The 20500-nt window shown below is 41.9% G+C and overlaps 1 protein-coding gene across 2 annotated transcripts in view; it reads left to right on the top strand.

The window, feature by feature from the left end:
* Grin2a (glutamate ionotropic receptor NMDA type subunit 2A) overlaps window positions 1–14943 on the top strand; it is a 420942-nt gene extending 405999 nt beyond the window's left edge. For both annotated transcript variants that reach the window (XM_060364161.1, XM_060364162.1), the window contains exon 13: window positions 3377–14943. In XM_060364161.1, coding sequence (XP_060220144.1) covers window positions 3377–5176 — 1800 coding nt within the window. In that variant the 3' untranslated portion in view covers window positions 5177–14943. The remainder of the gene's footprint in view (window positions 1–3376) is intronic.
* The last annotated feature ends 5557 nt before the right edge of the window (window positions 14944–20500 follow it).

Below are 20500 nucleotides of genomic sequence, written 5' to 3'. Positions count from 1 at the left end.
GAGATAGGAGCAAATGCTGGCCCCAGCGTGTCTGCTCCACAAGTAATGAATGCCTGCTATGTGTTAGCTTACCTTGTCTTTATGCACACCAGAAGAGGATTTCCATTTTACAGCTGGGAAAGTTGAGGTTCATACAGTGACAATAACTTAACCAAGGCCACATCTAGTGGTGTCTGACCCATCTTGTTATTCTGAAACATGTATTCCCCCTCCTGAGAGCCCAGGTGGAGAAAGCTGTTGCAGAAACTCGAGGCCCCCGATGGGTAGATCAGTTCCTTTAGCTGTGCTACACCAGTTCCAGGAGAGCCAGGAAGGAGAAGCCATAGCCCCATCATCCTTACCATCTCCTGCAGCACAGTCCAGCTCTGACCATGCTGTGTGTCTCCTCCAAACACAGCCAGCTATTCAAGGTTGTAGGGGGCGCACGTTGCACTACAGTGACAGATGCAGAGAAGTCCTTAGGTTCTCCTGAGTGAGGAGAGGAGCTTATTAGCATGAAGTTGCAAATGTAGAAAAAAAAAACCCTATATTTTTTTATAATACAATAAGGAAAGGAGATAAAGACTGTAGCTGTTTCTGACATAGAGGGAACATCAATTTTTTACTCATAGGTGCAGTTTTCCCAATAGATTACATGTAAGATTACATTGTATGACTAATGGAGGGTAAGCTAATGTGCCAGGGTCTATGAAATACATGGATTAATTGTATGTCCAGAGTCCGCGTGTTCTAGCATTCTTGGATCAAGGGAAGGAATGTGGTTTATGGCAAGATTAACAGCCAACTAACTGCTCATTACATAGAGGAGACTGAAGATAAACTGGAAAAAAAAGGAAGAAGAGAAGAAGAAAGGGAGAGAGTGAGGGATGGAGAAAGAGAAGAAATAAAGGAGCAAAAGAGAGATGCTAAGAGTGGAAGAAAGAGGGAAATGGGAAAAGAAGAGCTCTGGAGAGGGGGAAGAACAGAAAGAAGAAAGGCTGGAAAGAAAAAAGCAGAGGAAGGAATGGAAAAGAAAGCATGCAGGAAGGGAAAAAAATGAAAGAAAGAAGAAAATAAAGAGGAAGAAAGGGAGAAAGGGGAAAGAGTTGATAGAATGGGGGAGGTAAAGAAAGGAGAAAGGAGGAAGAAAGAGAGGAAAGGGAGAAGAAGGGATAGAAAGTCAGAGAGGGAAGAAAGAAAATAAAAAGAAGGAAGAAGGGTGCTAGCTCTCAGGATCTAGACATTAACTGCAAAGCTTAGACTGATACAGTCCCAGCAAAGGATGCTTGAACTTGAGATGACCATCTGTTGTGTGTAGCATTGCTATGAGGCTGGAGTGAAGACTGTCTTCAGACAGCAAACTGCAGCCATACAGATGAGTTAAGACTTCGCAGTTCTGAGAGCATCCCTCTTGGGTTAAGCCATGGGGGTCAGTAAAGTCACCGTGATCAGACTCACAATGACACAAACTTTCTACTGGTTTATGCCAAAGTCAGCAATAGGTCTGCCTCATTAATACATCCTCAGGATGGCTTCCTGGCAGTTTTAGGAGGTAGATCAAATTCTACAGACTTAATCCAATTGTTTCGATTAAGTATGGCTGCCAAAATCAGGATATGAGGAGGAGAAAGCCAGGAGTTTACAAATCCAAAGATTATTAAATGTCTACTTACTACAGCAGCATGAACAAAGACTCCTTCCCCTTACAACAGGAGAGCAGCTAGTTATAAGTAAAAGAGAAGATCTATTTTTTTTTTAAGAAAGGAAAAAGGCACGGAAGATGAGACTTTGTAATAGCAGTGGTCATATCTCACTTTCCCAGGATTCCCTGGTCTCATTATCTAGTGAACAGATTTAAAGATTATGCTGCTGTCACCCTGTCAATAGAAATAAAAATCCAGTTCTAACTGCATCTAATTAACAAGCAAGAACCCTAAGCACATGGCTGCAGCAACTTTGACTATGACTCCCCCTTTCCCTTGGTCTTTCACCTCACTCTAATGGCTTCAGTCTTAGGCTGATATCCCTGATTAAAACCAAAACCCCGCTCCCCCGTAAAAATGTGGGTTCCCCTTACATGCACCAATCGCCTCCTCAACTTTTATTTTATTTCTTTTAATTTTTTGCTTTCTCTTTTAGATATGTTCTTACTATGTAGCCCAATATGGCTTTGAATTCATAATCTTGCTGACTCAGCCTCCCTTGCATGAGGATTTCAGGCCTGCGTGAATGTGCATGGCTGTGCTTTCCTTTAGGCTAGTCAATGTACCCAGGAAGGAAATATTTTCAGATTGGCATCTTGTATACATTACATGCCTTCCTTGATTGACAGCTTTGGCGTAAGTGTAGAGGTCATTCTGGTAATTTGTGAAAATAATTAACAATGGTGGTCCCTTTGTGGTGGTTTGTCAATATCTAACTCTCTGACATTTAAACTTCAAAGGTGATATAACCTTCAATAAATATCTGAGCTGCATATGGGTTCTGGGAAGGTCAATAAAGTATCCTTATCTGCCACTGTGAAGGCACCAGAGTGTTGATAGTTATACAAGTATAGTTGATATTACTTCTTAAGCCTCACGTGTGACTTTTTGCAAAGGTTTCAGATTATCCTGGGCCAAAATAGTAACATAGGGACTAATTGTTGTGTGGCTTTTTCTTAAGAGAATGTGAACAAATATTCTATTTACCCCAGGATAGCACACTGATAATGGGACAAATAAATGATTTTACTCAAATCACTAAATGATTTTAGTGAACAAGTGGATTTATTGGTATTGCTTAAGGAATATGGGTGAGAGGTTACTTAGAAGAGGATGGATGACTCAGTGGCAGCTGCATCACCAAAAGCCCAACCTGGCATGGGTGACAAGTGATGAGCCGTTCAGTACTGGCGCCACCTGCTGATACACAAGCAGCTCTGATGTTCAAAAGAGTCTCTTGGCTCTAACGGTCACGGAGTCTCCTCTCCCCACCACTGGCCGCTGCTTGTATTATCTAGAAAAAAAGTCTTGTGAATCATGTAAGTTTCAAGAGCTTTCTGAGATTTGTGAGTTATGTTTATTTTCTGAATCTTAATTGAATTAATTTCAGTGCTAACTAAGTAGTTACACCACAACGGGGCATTACAACTTGTTTTACCTATTGAAGTAAGATAATCAGGATTCAGAATGCATTCTGCCCCCGTGTGTGTGTGTGTGTGTGTGTGTGTGTGAGAGAGAGAGAGAGAGAGAGAGAGAGAGAGAGAGAGAGAGAAAGAGAGAGAGAGAGAGAGAGAGGGAGGGAGGAGACTTCCTCAAGAGATCAATGGTTCACCTTTTCAGGTAAAACTCAGATAGGCAAGTGACTTCATACTAGTTTCTGCTGTTGATGTATGTTTTGTGTTTTTCCTTCACAGGGTATCTACAGTTGCATCCATGGTGTGCACATTGAAGAAAAGAAGAAGTCTCCAGACTTCAACCTGACAGGGTCACAGAGCAACATGCTAAAGCTTCTTCGGTCAGCCAAAAACATCTCCAACATGTCCAATGTGAACTCATCAAGAATGGACTCGCCCAAAAGAACTACTGACTTCATTCAAAGAGGGTCACTTATCGTGGACATGGTTTCAGACAAGGGGAATTTGATATACTCAGACAATAGGTCCTTTCAAGGGAAGGACAGCATATTTGGGGACAATATGAATGAACTCCAAACATTTGTGGCCAACAGGCACAAGGATAACCTCAGTAACTATGTGTTTCAAGGACAGCACCCTCTCACTCTCAATGAGTCCAACCCTAACACAGTGGAGGTGGCTGTCAGTACTGAATCCAAAGGGAACTCCCGACCCCGGCAACTTTGGAAGAAATCCATGGAGTCTTTACGCCAGGATTCTCTAAACCAGAACCCAGTCTCCCAGAGGGATGAGAAGACTGCAGAGAATAGGACTCACTCCCTAAAGAGTCCTAGGTACCTTCCAGAAGAGGTAGCCCACTCTGACATTTCAGAAACCTCAAGCCGGGCCACATGCCACAGGGAGCCAGATAATAATAAGAACCACAAGACCAAGGATAACTTCAAAAGGTCAATGGCCTCTAAATACCCCAAGGACTGTAGTGAGGTTGAACGTACCTACCTGAAAACCAAAGCGAGTTCTCCCAGGGATAAGATCTACACCATTGATGGTGAGAAGGAGCCCAGCTTCCACTTAGAGCCTCCACAGTTCACTGAGAACATAGCCCTCCCTGAGAACGTGGGCTTCACAGATACTTACCAAGACCACAGTGAGAACTTCCGAAAGGGGGAATCCACTCTGCCCATGAACAGGAACCCACTACACAATGAAGACGGGCTTCCCAACAATGACCAGTATAAACTCTATGCCAAGCACTTTACCTTGAAAGACAAGGGTTCCCCGCACAGTGAGGGCAGTGATCGATACAGGCAGAACTCCACACATTGCAGAAGCTGCCTTTCAAACCTGCCCACCTACTCAGGCCACTTTACCATGAGGTCTCCTTTCAAGTGTGATGCCTGTCTGAGGATGGGGAACCTCTATGACATTGATGAAGACCAGATGCTTCAGGAGACGGGTAACCCGGCGACACGGGACGAGGCCTACCAGCAGGACTGGTCACAGAACAATGCCCTCCAGTTCCAGAAGAACAAGCTAAGGATTAACCGACAGCACTCCTATGATAACATTCTCGACAAACCCAGGGAAATAGACCTTAGCAGGCCCTCCCGGAGCATAAGCCTCAAGGACAGGGAACGGCTGTTGGAGGGCAACTTATATGGCAGCCTCTTCAGTGTCCCCTCAAGCAAACTCTTGGGGAACAAAAGCTCCCTTTTCCCCCAAGGTCTGGAGGACAGCAAGAGGAGCAAGTCTCTCTTGCCAGACCACACCTCCGATAATCCTTTTCTCCACACGTATGGGGATGACCAGCGCTTGGTTATTGGGAGATGTCCCTCGGACCCTTACAAACACTCATTGCCATCACAGGCAGTAAATGACAGCTATCTTCGGTCGTCCTTGAGGTCAACAGCATCATACTGCTCCAGGGACAGTCGGGGCCACAGTGATGTGTACATTTCAGAGCATGTTATGCCTTATGCTGCAAATAAGAATAACATGTACTCTACTCCCAGGGTTTTAAATTCCTGCAGCAATAGACGCGTGTACAAGAAAATGCCTAGTATCGAATCTGATGTCTAAAATCTTCCACCAGTGTTTATCTATAAAGAAATATATGGAATGGCCAACATTCTGGAGGGTAAATGTTGGATGTCTGATAGGACCCTACTAGGAGAAAGAGGATTTAAGGGAGGTACTTTTTTTTTGTTGGCTCTTTTGCACATGGCTCCATGCCATAATCTTCCACTCAAGGAATCTTGTGAGGTATGTGCTGAGAATAGCACATACCAGATAGGTGAATCCTTAACCAAAAACAAATAAATAAATATGGGCAGGTCTCCCAGACATGGTGACTAGGTATGGCGGCAATAATGGTGCATCAGATGGTGACAGTGTTATTGTGATTGCCTATATTCCAAATTCCATGAAGATCAATCCACCATGTAACTTCCCCATCAGAAATGCCTCAGTTTCTCTAATACAGAATAAGCAATATGGTATGCATGTAAGTCTGACACAGACAATAAGACAGTTAAGAATGCATCTGCACTGTAGTAAGATTGACATGTGCAAGGATTAAGAAGTTTGGCTTGTAACAGTTCTCAGCTTTCTTGTTATGCCTTCCATTACAACCCTGGATCAGCCCCCCAAAATTCCAGGATCCCCCCCCAAAGAATAGCAAATCAGTGTGTTTGTGGTACCTATGCTACTTTCATTGTAGTCTGCCCCCAAGACACACATGGAACAAATAGCCACAGGGACTCTCAGGTGGAGAGCTATAAGAATCTCTTTGGATGTTAATGTGTGTGTATCTCTCACCCTCAGCTTCAATGGTCTTGTTCGGAGCTGCATAAACACATTTATGTCTTCGGTATCTAAGTGTGGATCTTCTGTCTGACATAGTGGCCGTTGTAGTTTATCTTGAAGACTCTTATGTACGTAAGTTTGCATTTTCTCCCTTCTGGTGATGACTCAGGGTTGTATAGTATCTCTTACCCGATCCCTCCCAGAGTAATTGTAACTTGTTCTGTCCCCAAACAGCCATGATGATGGTGTCTAATTGGCTGTGTGTTGTGTTCCTAGAATTGTTAATGTAGTGACATGTGCCAGCAGCCATGCATAATCTGTAAGAAGGTCCATGCCATCTATGTGCCCAAGGCTAGCATGGTTTTACATTGATCTTCCCTAATGTCAGGAAACTATTAGACACTTATTTCTATATAAACCTCCTCAAATCAAAAGCCTACAGACATTTAAACCACTTGTGCATCTACCCTGAGCACTCTCCCAACTGTGGATGAATTCAGTAAGACAAGTGATTTCTCTCCTCTGAAATGTGTACCTTCTTAGAGGTACCACTTTTCCAACACCAACAGAAATAGATGAGAAGTCTTCAATGCATTTGTCATTCCTGAGCAGCCCTTGTTGTCCTATTCCTGGCCCACCAAGCCAATGCATATATGATAGAACATATTCTTATTAGTTTTAAAAAATTGAAGACAATGAAGGGAATATTCATGCATGGAAAATTTCTTAGCACATAAATTTTTAACCACATTTTTAAAAACAACCCCAAAGTAGTTATGATACTTTATTAGACAAGGACATATCACAAAGCAGAAAATAATATGAATTAAACATTTTATATGGTTCCTTTTATCAATTCGTATATTTTCATTGCATTATTGTCTTTGAAATAGCTGGGCTAGCTGACCATGGTATTTTGCATGAGACTTTAGTAACTTTCGCTCCCATGAAGGAATCTAACCATTTCCTGTTTTTTCTTTTCCTGAATTTGGGGTCAGGTTGTTGGAGAAAGGGACAGCACTGAAGGTTTGAATTTCATCCCGTTTCTTTTCCTCAGGGACATTCTGTTTTGTAGTTGGGATTCTCCTGCAGTTGAGCAGAAGGCAGGGAAGTTTCTCTTAGATCTCTGGGATGCTTCGGATGAAGCTAGTAGTAGAAATGTTCATTTCACTACAGTATTGTATAATTACAAAAGAGTAATGCAAGTGCCAGTGATAGAGTTGCAGAGGGAGATGGGGATGGAGCCTCTTTCCTCCTGTCTTTAGAACATAGATGGCGCTGAGGCAGTGCTAGAGGTAGATAAACTTTAAAGCCACATTTTATCCCTTGGACCTAGCATTCTTTTCTTTCCTAAGTCCCAGAGATGGAGAAATCTGCACTAGAGAACCTAGAACAGTATCCTAGATTTCTGATCTTAAATTTAGGCTTTAGTGTCTGTAGTATCTTTTACCTCCTTCACTTTGTTTCCCCCATTGCATTTCCAACCTGTATTCCTCCTGCTGAGACCACTGTTGTATCCTCACAGAAGTGAATTTTAAGTCTCCCTAGAATACAGAGCAGTGGCTTTCCATAAATCCAAAGAGCTTTCTGCTTTCCTGCTTTGCCCTCAAAGCCTAGCGTGCTATTGAATGCCCCACAATCCAATGAGAGTACAATTTACACTCCTACCACTTCATCAAAACCTTTTCTAGAAAATCCGGAGATAATTTCTGCTATTAACTCCATACAAATGAAATTCAAATGAGGCTTTTGGAAGAATCAATCACATAATGAGAAAGAATGCATTTGTTTTAACACCAAGATATTTACAAAAATAAATCATTGGTAGTTAGGGGCTGTGTGGTAAGCATTTATTGTTTTCTCCTCCACTAAAATTCACTGATTCTTGCATATAATGATTTCAAAGAAGAAAAGAGATGGTCAGTTTACAAATGAAAGATAATCATGTGGACTTGTTTGAAGGCAATCCAAGAGAGTGCCATCCTTTGGGAAATTAATACCAGGACTGGCAAATGTGCAGGAGGAGTTGATGAGGACTGGGCAGGAAGCCCTGGACTGTGTATCAGTTAGAGGGTTCCTGTGCTAAACCTAAGTTCCAAGTCTTTAGACTCACAAATGCTAAGAAGCCAGTGTCTCTAAAGCCAAAGACTCGACCTTTCCCTAGAGTAAGTCAGGGCAGCTGTCCACCGGCTGCAGTCTTCTCAGCAGCTCTGATTGTTCCTCCCATTTTGGAAAGGATCAAACTGGTCCTCCGATAGAAATACTTGAACACCAATAGTCACTCTTCTGTCCTTGCACATGAACTGATTTAAATACCCTGCATAAAAGAAGTTCCCAAGGTACTCCACCCCGCCCTCCCCAACATCAGTGCTCTGGGAAATAGTTCCACCATCCTTACACCTGTGGATATAGCTTAGGCCACTTCTGGTGTCAATGCTGCAAGAAGGCAAGTTTGCACAGACCTGTCTTCTTGTCAGTAAGACCTGCATGTGGCTCCAGGGATGATAAACTCCCCACTGGTGATGGCTCTGTCCTCAGCATTATTTTATCAAGCTAAATAGTAACTATCTTATGCCATGCTCTGGTTTTCACTCCCTGCCTCAAAGGATACTTGAGAAGACTTTATAGTTAACGTTTTGGTGGAAGCATTAAAATCTATCCATTTCAGCAAAAATTGTCAAATCAATTCACACTTATTTTCTGGGGAGAGAAAAAGAGAATTACACCGTGTTTACAAATGAAATAGTTTCATTTAAATGGGACTTTAGCCAAGACAGTTAATTAGTCAAAAGATCCATAGTAGTCACACAGTCTCACGTTGCTTATTCTGGTTGATGTGCCTACTGCTGATGTGTATTTAATATTCTTCATCCTTCTCAGGAAATGACAAATTCCCTGAATTCTTTGCAAATAGAATTGCTAATGAAAAAGGAAGCTGGTGTTAATTAAATGATGATTAAAAATTTATCTCCCTTAAACCTAAAAAGTGCAGCTTTAATAATTGCTTGTCATATAAATAACTTCCTTGCTCTGAAGTCCCTTATGGTTTAAGACGTAAATAAATACTAATAATACTAATGCTAGAACCTGAAATCTCTTTCAGAGGAGCTGAATGTACCCATTAACATGATGCACATTTCTGTACTGTTTCTTTGTGTGGAGCTGTTGTGTGTGAATACTTAAGCAGAAAATCGTAAGCTGTTTGAAGCTGGAGCTGTTTGGCACTAACCTCGGCTTTGACTGCACCTTAAGAAATATAATTTAAGGAGGAGGAAGCCAAATTTATTAGTCAATATTTAATAGTAATTCAAGGTCTAAATAAAGGAGAACTGGGACTGGAAAGATGGCTCAGTGGTTAAGAACCCTGGCTACTCTTCCAGAGGACCCAGGTTAAATTCCCAATATCCACATGGCAGCTTACAACTGTCTATAACCCCAGCTCCAGAGAATCTGGCACCCTCATACAGGCATGCATGCAGGAAAAATACCAATCCATATAAAAATAAATAAATCTTTAAAATAATGAAAGAAAGAAAGAAAAGAAAAGAAAAAAAAAAGAAAAGAGAAAAGAAAAGGAAAGGAAAGGAAAGAAAAGAGACCATCCTTTCAAAAGCATTGTTCATTTACATTTGAGCCAAAACTTGGTCAGTCTGTGCACCCTCCCTCTTCTTTTGGTTAAATAGGATCAAAAGCACTCATTGGACATTTGGGGGTCTCTACTTGAAAAGTTTTTCCAATGCATAGTTGCCCTTTTTCAGTCAGCCATTTTCTTAAGTACTGTGTTCATCTCTAACTGTCTCTGATGAGGTCAGCTTGATTCAGATCAGAGATGATCAAATGCACTTCTGTGAATACAGTTGCTCATGTACACATGTATATATTATACATGCTTGATTTCTACAATTCACACTTAAATGTATTATCCAAACAGACCTGTACATATTGTAAAGTTTATGTTAAAACTTAAATGGTGGTGGTGATGTGAACACACAGAAAACCCATTCTGATTATTTTGATAGGAGGGTATTTGTGTAGAGAAGGCATTATATTTTTTTAAATATCAGTTCTAGGGAGGATGACAGGGCTCAAGGGAATTTGAGCATCGATGCTCTTTGCCCCTCAAAGGACAAAATTATGGGGTGAGGAGTGTGCCATATATGCTGCTTACATTCACTTTTGAATATGATGCTGGTGTGGACTTACGCGTGATGTTTGTAAACTCATCAAAAGACATAGATTTTATATTTACATTTCTTCTCTCTCTTGGCTTATTCTGTGCCTAAAAGTGCTATCAGCATAGAAGAAGTACAAGGTGCCTGTCCAGAAGGGCCTTAGATTAAATGGATTTTGTGGAATGACACCAGGATTTTGGGGGAAAGGGAACAAGTGACACGTGACAAGTGACAGTAATATCTCTAAGATAAGTCAGAAAGCATTGGAGCTGGGATGGACTCTGTGTTCTGATTCCTGGCTTGGTATCCTTACCAGCTGACATATCTGTACGTTTCTTTTAGGAAGATGCACCCCACGAGTTCCTTGGGAATAAGAGCCAGAGAAAGTCACAAACCTGACCTGACTTTCTCTGCCTCTTGCTTCTTTTGCAGACCCAAGCATGACTCTTTAAATTTGGTTTTCCTTTAGGCTCCTTTGCCATCCCTCACTCTCTCAGGATCCTGAAGAAGACAGGATCTTTCTTCTGGGGCCTATCCTCTAGATAAGATCCACAAAGGATATAGTTTAAAGCTTCAAACCAAAGATGAAGGCTGGCAGCTTTCATAGTCACCAGTGACCGTGCTCTGCTGTTGAACAAATCACAACAATTGGCAGGAACTACTAGACAAGGTGACAGTTTACTCTAAAGTCCAGCTTGGGACTAAGGGGCTGCAAATGGGCTGAAAGGCAGACTCTCTTCCTGTAGGCAGTCCATGGTTTAGTAGGTGAATTCCAAAGTCCAAAAGATAAGCAAGGACCAGAAACTAGAAACAGATTAAATGGTGAAAATTAGAAACAGAAAAGAATACTGTTGTAAGAAAAACAATTAATTGATACTGTAAACAAACATTTTTTAAAAGTCTTTTCCTGAGTTTTAAGGAACTTTGGAGAACACAGCTGGTGTCACTGGAAATGGCCTTGATTTATTTGAACCTTCTGAGAAGATGAGGGGGGAAACATAGGAACAGCTAAACAGGGGGAATAAAAAAACATCCTTCCATATATTTTTTTGCACAAGTAGTCTTGAGTCTGGCTCCAAACAGTCCTGCATGGTTTACCAAATCATGCCTCAAATGCTTCAAAAGCATTGAAAAATCCTGCAAAGCATTGGAAAATAGACCATGATGTAATAAAGAAAATGGGAATTGTTTAGAAAGTTTTCCTGGTTGGGCATTTATGGCTTGTAAAGGCTTCTAATAGTTCAGGATATGGATGCATCAGGGGAGAGAGAAACGAATGTGCTTTGTAGAGTTCCAAGTGACTACTGTAATGGGTGATAAAAGGAAGTGTCAGGTTCCCTAGTGAAAAAAGAGGGCAACGATGTATGGAGAGAAGGGAACCCAGGTGTGTGTCTGGAAGGATGGAGGGCTAGAGATGGTGTGGAAGGTGCTTTCATACTGCGTGTACTAGTCTATGCGGATGAGAATGTTATAGTTTCTGCTTATCACAAGTATGCACCACAGGTCAGCATCTGAATCTGGAAATATACAACTGTGTCTAGACTGAATAGAGTTTAATCAGAACTTAAGTATGATTGCTCCCACTTTGAAGAGAAGGAAACCGAGGCTAAGACTTTTCTTTGCCTCACCAGCAACAAGGACTAGCTGACTCATGTCAGACATGCCTTAGAAATGTCTGCTCTCTCCCAGGGAGGTCAGAGTAGAAGCAGAAAGAAATTTGCTAATTTGAAGTTCCCAGAATTCTCCCTAAGTGTCCCACACAGGCTGCCTGGTTGGAGTGTACGGGGAACTCCTGTGAATCTCTTCTCTGTTCACAGTCCCTTCCAAGACTGGAACGCTGTTCTTGCCTCTCCTCCTCCCTGTGCTTGCACTCAGCATTAACTTTTTTTTAAAATTTTGCTTTAGAAACTTACCTTCTCTAATTAGCATGTGCCTAATCTCTTTCCCGATTTCCTTTCTTCTTTAACAGTTGGCATCAGGGCTGGTACCATTAACCATATGTACATAGTATGCTCTCACAGGTGTGTTGACCCAATCACACATGTACACGTGCACACACTGCCTCGTGGTCCTCAGTCAAAGCTCTCTTAAACACCATGACCCCTTTCTGAACAGGATGCTATTTGCAGATGCTCTTATCGTCTTATTCATCTGCATTAGTTTCTCTTTGCCAGGCATACGGAATGAGGTTCAGAGGTAGGGCAGGGAATGGGGAAGAGTTTTGCTTAAATGATTGAGTGCTTTAGTCAGGGTGATTGAGGGCCAGCTATTAAAATGCCGTTGTTGTTGTTTTCTTTCTTCGTCTGTTTCTTTTGTTAAATTGCCTTAGAGATGCACTCCTGGTCATTAGTATCAGGGTAATTGTTGACGCACCGACATTTGTTAACTTTATCCCAAGGAAGAGTGTTGAATTGGGATGCTTCCACAGCACTTTATAGGAGCTGAGCACGACATGGTGTCTAACATGTCATGCAGGTGATGCTCCAGGCACGCAAATGTCACCTGTGAATCCCCTCCCACCCATGTTCTAAACCACGTTTCTTTTCTGGCATTTATATTAACCGTGAGGCAGGACACACTCGGCCCATTTTTATAGATGAGAAGATTGAGCTGAGACCACAGAAAAGTTGTTTGGGGAGGCTCTGGAGCTACATTTTCATAGAAAATGCAATCATTGCTCCAAATGTTTCTGGGGAGTCTTCAAACACAGTAAAAATGCCCTTAGTTTGATTTCTGAGAATAATTCTCCAGGTATTGTCATCCATCAAGCTGACAGTCAAGAACCTCTTGATACAGAGGTTATTGGGGTGAGGGACACAGTGTAATCAGTAGTGTTTGCACAACATGCACATGGCCTGGCTTCCATCCCAAGCCCTGTAAGCAGGAACTGGGTGTGGTGGCATGTGCCTGTGATCCCGGCACTCAGGAGGCAGAGGCAGGAGGATCATGAGTTTCAGAAATATACCCAGGCTACAATAGGTTAGAGGGCAACCTGGCCTTCAAGAGACCCAGTCTCAAAACCTAAAACAAAACTACAGAGGTTAGTATTGTTTAATAGCTGTTCTGAGACCATGTGTTTCTGCAAGAGATGAGGAAGCTCTCCCAGGGATGTTGAGTTATGCAGAAAGTGGAGTGCCTCAAACACTAGGGCCAAGAGCTTCACCTCTGTGGAGCTGTATTTCAAAGCACACAATTCTCCAGCAAACCAGAACCAAACTATTGAAGATGGAATCATTTCTCAGATTAACTTCACAAATAAGGCATCAGCAGACTTCAGGAAGAAACAATCATCACTCACCAGTCCCTGTTAGGTATTATATCAGCAAAGCAATGAGTGTGCGATTTTACAGGTCTATCCCATTTCTCATCATCAGTAGCCCTGGGTCATAGCCTCTTCCATTTAATTCTCTTTCACACCTTTGGGAAGGATTTAAAATGAACCTTCAAAAGGAAATTAGCATAACATATAGCCAATACCACAGATGCCTTTTAAATTAATAAGGTTAATTGTTCTTCAGCTAGCATAAGTTTGTCTTTGGCATTTTCAATATTTCTCATTGATCTGACATTTTGCTGTTTCAAGCTTTTAAAGGGCTCAAATCAAAGACTATTGATAATGAGCAAATAGTGATGGTCCAGAAATGTAAAAATACGTTGTCTGTTTTTTTCATGAGAAACAATCACAGACTTATGAATTCATTGGAGGTTTTTACATTAGCCATGTATGATATATGGAATTGTTTTTCCTCCTGGTCAGGCTAATTCAAATGAAGAAACAATGTTGACTTTTAAAACCTATTTTCCTTTAAAAGTATCTTAAATGTATTAAGTTTGTAGACACAGCTCGGGGGCCATGATCATCAGGAAAGTATTCCATGTCAGAAGCAGAAGACTCAGCCATGATTTGGGCCCATCTGAGTTATCTTTGAAAGTCTGATGGATTTAGGTAGATCAAACTGACATTTTCTCACATTCATGTTACCCTGTATTTTTCATTGGAAAGGATGTAGATGAATAATTTTCCCCTGATAAGAAGTTTAAGAGCATATCCTTACCAAATTAATAGGTAGAATTCATCATAGTTAATATGGCACTGGAATGTTTGTGTGTATGTTCTTATATATTTTGAGCTGAATATCAGAAAGAATTAGGCAAGTTAATTGGTGACTTGAACAAGAAATGGGTCATAAAAGTCATAAATAGTATTCTTCACAGACAGTAAAGGAGCATAAACTATTCATTTTCCAGTCATGCTGTAAGACTTGCATAATGTACAAGCTACCCATTGCCCACAGGAGACTTACTGAATTAAAGAGCTTATCCATAAAGGGTTTTCATATGAGTCCATCTTTAACCCAGTGTGAATGGGACTGAACTCATATGCAGAGGGTTTCCACCCACAGCTACATTAAACACCATCTAAAACTCACATCAGCACTGGCTTGATGTTTGTATGGTGGATACAGAGATAGCTGTGTGCTCCATCAGTGGTCCTCGTTTGGGAGTAGATCTTCACCTACAAGTCACAGCAGTTTATACTGTCATGTTCTGATCGCTGCATGAGGAAGTGCTAATAACTGTATTAACTATCTCCAAGCATAGTACAAAACCACACGTTTGCTTAACACCCTTCGATGATAGAGGAAGTATATACTATGGTTGTCTTCTTGTAGTATGTCTTTTTAATTTTGTTCAATGTGTTAACTGTTTTAAGGAATGGGATTTGACATGTGTGTGCAAACTGATATGTACATAACTCCCGGGGCAATGCAAGTGCCCCATCATACAGTGTAAAAATGTAAATAGAGGAAATTTCATTTTTCTAATAAAGATAATTTCTGCCAATTGATATGAAAATGAGAAATGGAACCGCAGTCTTTGTTGTGCTCATTGCTTTTGCAGCTTGCGCCTTGCTAAGGTTCCCCATGAGTTCCGAAATAACACTGCTTACCATGGCTGGTGGCGAAGGCTCGGTGGACAGTAAATGACCCCACTGTTTATCAGAGGTGAGAAGAGACGCAGTCTGGATAGTGACAAGGGTGATGTTAGCAGCCAGAGTAGTGGGCGGGTGTGGGTACAGCCATTGTAGAGAAGTGTTTGCCCTACCAGGGTGAGTTTGTTTCTGTGCAGTTTCTTGGCATGTAATTCATGCTGTGTATACAAGGGAAGTCTAGATGGGCATATATGTTTGTATGTGCAGTTTTGTGTGTTTAGAATGAGCTGTTATGCATGAAATTTCCAGCTATGTAATCTCTGGCATACATATAAGGGTCATGCAAATCAGGCATATGCAAATTAGAGCATTCCTGGTTGACCAAAGTTCAGTCTAGGTCGAGGCTCAGGGCAAGGCTGCAGTTATATGACTCTTGGTTTCTCAGTTTGGTGGGGTTGGGAGGGGGTGATTCTTTGTATGGGAATCCTAGACCAAACATAAAAAAATTGTAACAGAGTCTCTCTCTCCAGTTCTCTCTCAGTCTCTTGAGTCTCTAGATCTCCTTCTCCCTTCCCCCCTCCCTATTGTCTCTCCTCTCTTCCCTTTTTCTCTCTCCCCATCCCCCTCCCTCCTTTCTTCTCTTCCCCTCAGCCCTCCCTCCTCTTGTGTGCCTGTGTGTGTGTGTGTGTGTTCAGGTATGTTGTTTTTTACTAATGGTCTTCCCTGCTTTTGACAGTCAGGGGCAAGTCATGGAATTGGGGAGAATCTTCAGGATTTTAGTTGAAAACTTTGCTTTTATCCCTTGCCCATACCTCATCTTCCTGGACATCTCTCTCACAGCCTTGGTTCTGGTATTGATCTCTACCAAGAACCACTATCCCTTATAGCACTATAAGGGATATATCACCTAACTGCTGTTGCCGTATGCCAAAGTCAGACACAGATCATCCACAATCCCATTCTTTGGCTCATGAAGAATTCATAGATCTGCTTATTCCCTGTAGCCATAGCTGGTCAGAACACAGTGCTGAGGGCCACATCTCCCCATTCATCCCAGGAAACAGCTCTGCTACAGAGCTGATTTCTCAGGCCAGATATCCAGGCATCACCCCTCACTCCATGTGCCTTTACATACAATCTATTCAGTATGTCTGTCTGCCTGACCCTTAAACTGTATTCAGGATCTACTTTTCATCCCTCTGCCATGTTGCTCAGTCCTTCAGCTGCTGTTTGGCTGACTGTAAAACTCTCCTGGTCCTTCTGCTGGCTTCTGCTCTTACCTCCATCATGATCTATTTCTTCTCTAGCAGAAAGTCATCTTGCCAAAAACTGTACTTAGATATGACTCACTTGACTCATGCTTCCAGTCTCTGTTCCTCAAAATCAGAAGTAAACCTAAATCCTTCCCCCATGGTGGCAGAACCCTAGTTGGTCTGCTTTTTCCTACCTCATGCACATCCAATCTGCACCATGCTACCTAGTACCCTACCAGGATAAACTCTCCTTTCAAATGCAGGCAACCCTGAGTTTTTGCCTATCCAGTTAAGTCCCTCCTTAGATTTCTTCATGTCCCCATCCTTACTATATTTAGGGTTCTGCTTAAATGTTATCCCCTAAGTAAAGCATTCTATGGGCACAATAATGCAAATAGAACCTTCTGCATCACTGTCCTTTCTGTAGCTCTTTGGATCCTTATAGTACTTACTTCTCCTGGTATTTTTTCACAGATTATGTTTATTATACTTTTTTTTTTAATCACAGCAGTATGTTTGCGGTGGGCAAGGACTTGTTCTTATTTCATTCATTGCTTGTTTTCCAGCATGCAACACAGTGCAGGGGTTGGTGTCTGCTACATGTAGGTACCAAATAACATGTATCAATTATATATATTTCCATATACAGGAGTATCAGACCCTCAAAGACTTGGATGGGTCCTGGGATGCAGCTCAGTGGAAAAGTGTGTACCTACTATGCACAAGGCACTGGTTCAATCTCCAGCACCCAAAAGAAAAGATAGCAAAATTAAAAGAAGTGGTTTTTATAGAGTGTATGCTAGGGGATGACTGGTGTCTACAATCCTTTTCTCCTGTGTCTCCCCAACTCAGACCCTAATAGGCTCTGTCCCTTCATATCTTGCTTGCAAGTAATGATGTGAGACAGATGACACATCAGTCAGGAACAGCTTTAGTCAGTTAACACAGGTGAAACTGACAGAGAAAGTCAACATTTCTTAAGGATTTTCTATGTGCCTTGTCCAGACTCTGAGATGGCTCCATAGATACCATGCTAATCAGCCTTCTAGCAATAGAAATGCTAAGGTCTTAGTCTCTTTATAATACACCACTCTCTAAACCACAACATGGCCATATGCACCCAAGAGCCAATTGATCAGTGATGTCATGAGGCATTGTCATTGTGAACAAAAGAACACTCCTTCAACCCCTCAAATAACTAAATCTACAGAAAGGGAAGAACTGCTGACCTCAGAAGGGCACAGAAGACACAAACAGCTTAGGTGGGAAATATTTGTATATGTGTATGTGTCCATGTGCACACGTGTGTGGGGAGTATGAATGTGTATCTCTGTGAGGGTGGACACTGGAGGACAACTTGGCTGCCATTCTTCAGCAGACTCACCTTGGGTTTTGGGGGTTGGTTTTTCACTGCTCTGGAGATTACCATGTATGCTTGTCTAGAGAGCTAGCCAGAGAGCCCTAGTGTCTTCCTCTCCCTGCCTCTCTGGATCTGATATTACAAATACCTATCATCACACTCATATTTTTTTAAAACATGAGTTCTGGTAATGTAATTCAGGTCCTCAAGCTTTCAAGACAAGCTTTATCCTGCTAATTTTATTTGCCTCCATTTGATTAATGAAGAGATGGAGGCTTACAGACAGAAGCAACTTGATCCAGGACCCATCACTGCATTGATACTCAATCTGAGAAGGAGTCTTCAGATACAGATGCTCTGACTCTATACCAGGAGCTTTTCTGGCATTTCCCTTTTCTCTTGCACCATCTTCTGTCTTCTGCCCAACCTTCCATGCCCCAGCCTTTCCTTTAGGGTGGTGAAAGATGGGCTATTTCCAACACATTTTCCATTAACTGAAGTGGCACTAAATGCCATCAGTGCTATGAAACTAATTGGCATTTTGTGGGTTGCCTTTACATCCATGTAGCCCCATTTAGGGGCATAATTATTTCCTAATGAGGAAGCGATTTATACTTAGTACTGGGGACACTTGCATCTGCCAGTGACATTGCTCGCTGGAACGGCTCAGTTCTTTTCTTTTTCCCCAAGATTCTGCTGGCTAAAGCCAAATGAACAGAGATCCACTAAACTTAATTAACAGATAGTCAGGTCCTCGAGGAAGGGAAGGCATTAGCTTGCCAGTCAAATTTGCAGTAAGTCTACTGATAAAACCATTTTCTTCCTTGAAGAACCCTATAGTCTTCTGCTAGTAATAGAATAATTGGGGTCATTTATCTTCTTTCTGAAAGTCTTGACAAAATTTGTTGAAGTTGACTAAATTAGCCTATCTCTGTTCAGGACCCTCTGGGTACCCCTTAGAGCAATCCCTGTTAGCAGAAATGATAACCTGTGTTTTCATGTGAGGAAAGCAAGGCTTCGAGAGCAAAAGGGACTCCTTCGAGACAATGGAACCAGGATGTTTTGGCTCACCTGTGAGCAGCATGACTCATGTAGTGCAGCCAAGCCTGCCTCAGTGCTCCTAAGACCTCAGAATGTTACTGCTTAGCAAATAGATGAGTAGGCACAGGGGGTGGCTTAGTTGGGGCTGCTTGTTGCTCAAACATGAGGACCTGAGTTTGGGTCTCCCACATTCAGATAAAGGCTCTGCATTGCGGCATGCACCTACACCCTAGCACTGGAGGGCAGAGACAAGAGTGTCCCTGGGGCTCACTAGCAAGTTTAGCCAAAACAGTGAGATTCAGTGGGGACCCAATCCCTCAAAATAAGAGGGAGAGCTCCGGAGGAAGCCACCAGACATAGAGCTCCGGCCTCCGTGTTGAACACCTGTGCACACATATGCACCTGCATATATATGCATGTGTGTACATATACATGTACATATGCATATGTATGTATATGCATGTGTATACATATATAAGTACATATATGTATATATGTATGTATGTATGCAAGTGTGTACTTAGGTGCATACGCACATACACAGACAAATACACACTGTAAAAGAAATCTGAGTTGTAAAAAGAATGGTTGGAATTGTAGGAATTGGTCACATTTTGCTGTGTGATTCTTTGCTAGTCACTCAATCTCTCTGAGCCTTATGTAAACCTATGGAATTTTTAAAAAAAATTATAAAATTAAATAGTAATAACTAAAAACTCTTTAAATTATAAGCTAGCTTTCAAAGTCACACGTTTCTTTATAGAATTTTTTTTCACTCAGAATTTTTTCTTCAGATTATTGAGAAGAACTCTTAACCATACAACACAAAGGACGGAAGCTCTGTAGCCTGCTGCTTGCCCCCCCCCCCCCATTTTTTGAACCATTTTAGTGCCAGACTTTAGAGAGTTGTGGTCAAGGGTATAGGTCCAAAGAAGAAATTACTTATGGAGCAGCTGTGATCTTGGGCATCTATCCACAGCTTCGTTGAGGACAGGCAACATCTCAGCACTTGCTGCTAAGCCTGGTTACTGGAGTTTTATACTCTGGGACCGAACTGATCCTCAGTAGGAACTGAGTCCTGCATGTTGTTCTGCGACCCCTACTAGTGAGCCACGACACAATACACACACACACACACACACACACACACACACACTCAACAACATTTGGTTGACAAAAATAATTGAAGGGTTTAAAAAACAAAGGATGAAAAATTGGGTGGGTAGGAAAGGGAGTGAAGGCAGGAGGAGGCAGGGAGGTAAATATGATCCAAATACATCATAAGAAACTTGAAGCTTTCAAATAACTGATTTTAAAATAAATAAGTAAATGCAAAAAACTCCAAAGCTTTAAAGTCATGGAGCCACAGAACCAAGGAGCCTGTCTCCTAAGGGGTAGCAGCCAGGCTGCGGTCCCGGTGCTATCCACGCTGAATCCTAAAGCATTCTATGCAAACCTCTCGGTGCTGTGCCCCAAGTCAACATAGAAAGTGCACACATATGGAGCGATATATGTCTATATAGAGTTGGCCTATAGTTCTTAATCCTGAAATTTCCAAAACACTGAAAGTTCTGGAATGTATGTGTGACTCCTCTGCACTCTGGCCCAAAAGAAATCTTCTATCTAGCTTTGTGGAGGAGAAGGTGCCGTACTCTCTCTGTTCTCTCTCTCTGTTTCTGCTTGAGGAAGAAACAGTGACCAGGTTCTTTAACTCCAAAGGCTTTCCTCGTTATGCTTCTTCCTAAATCTAGCTATCATTTCAGAGGTAGAGGCGGAGGTTCTGGTGGTAGCATATAATAAACTTAGTATTTTGGCTATCTGGTTGCCCGGGGCCTAGAC

Source organism: Meriones unguiculatus, chromosome 11 (assembly GCF_030254825.1).
Source record: "Meriones unguiculatus strain TT.TT164.6M chromosome 11, Bangor_MerUng_6.1, whole genome shotgun sequence".
Taxonomy (NCBI): domain Eukaryota; kingdom Metazoa; phylum Chordata; class Mammalia; order Rodentia; family Muridae; genus Meriones; species Meriones unguiculatus.
The sequence above is the reverse complement of the archived record's forward strand: the minus strand, read 5'-3'. Positions and strand labels throughout refer to the sequence as shown.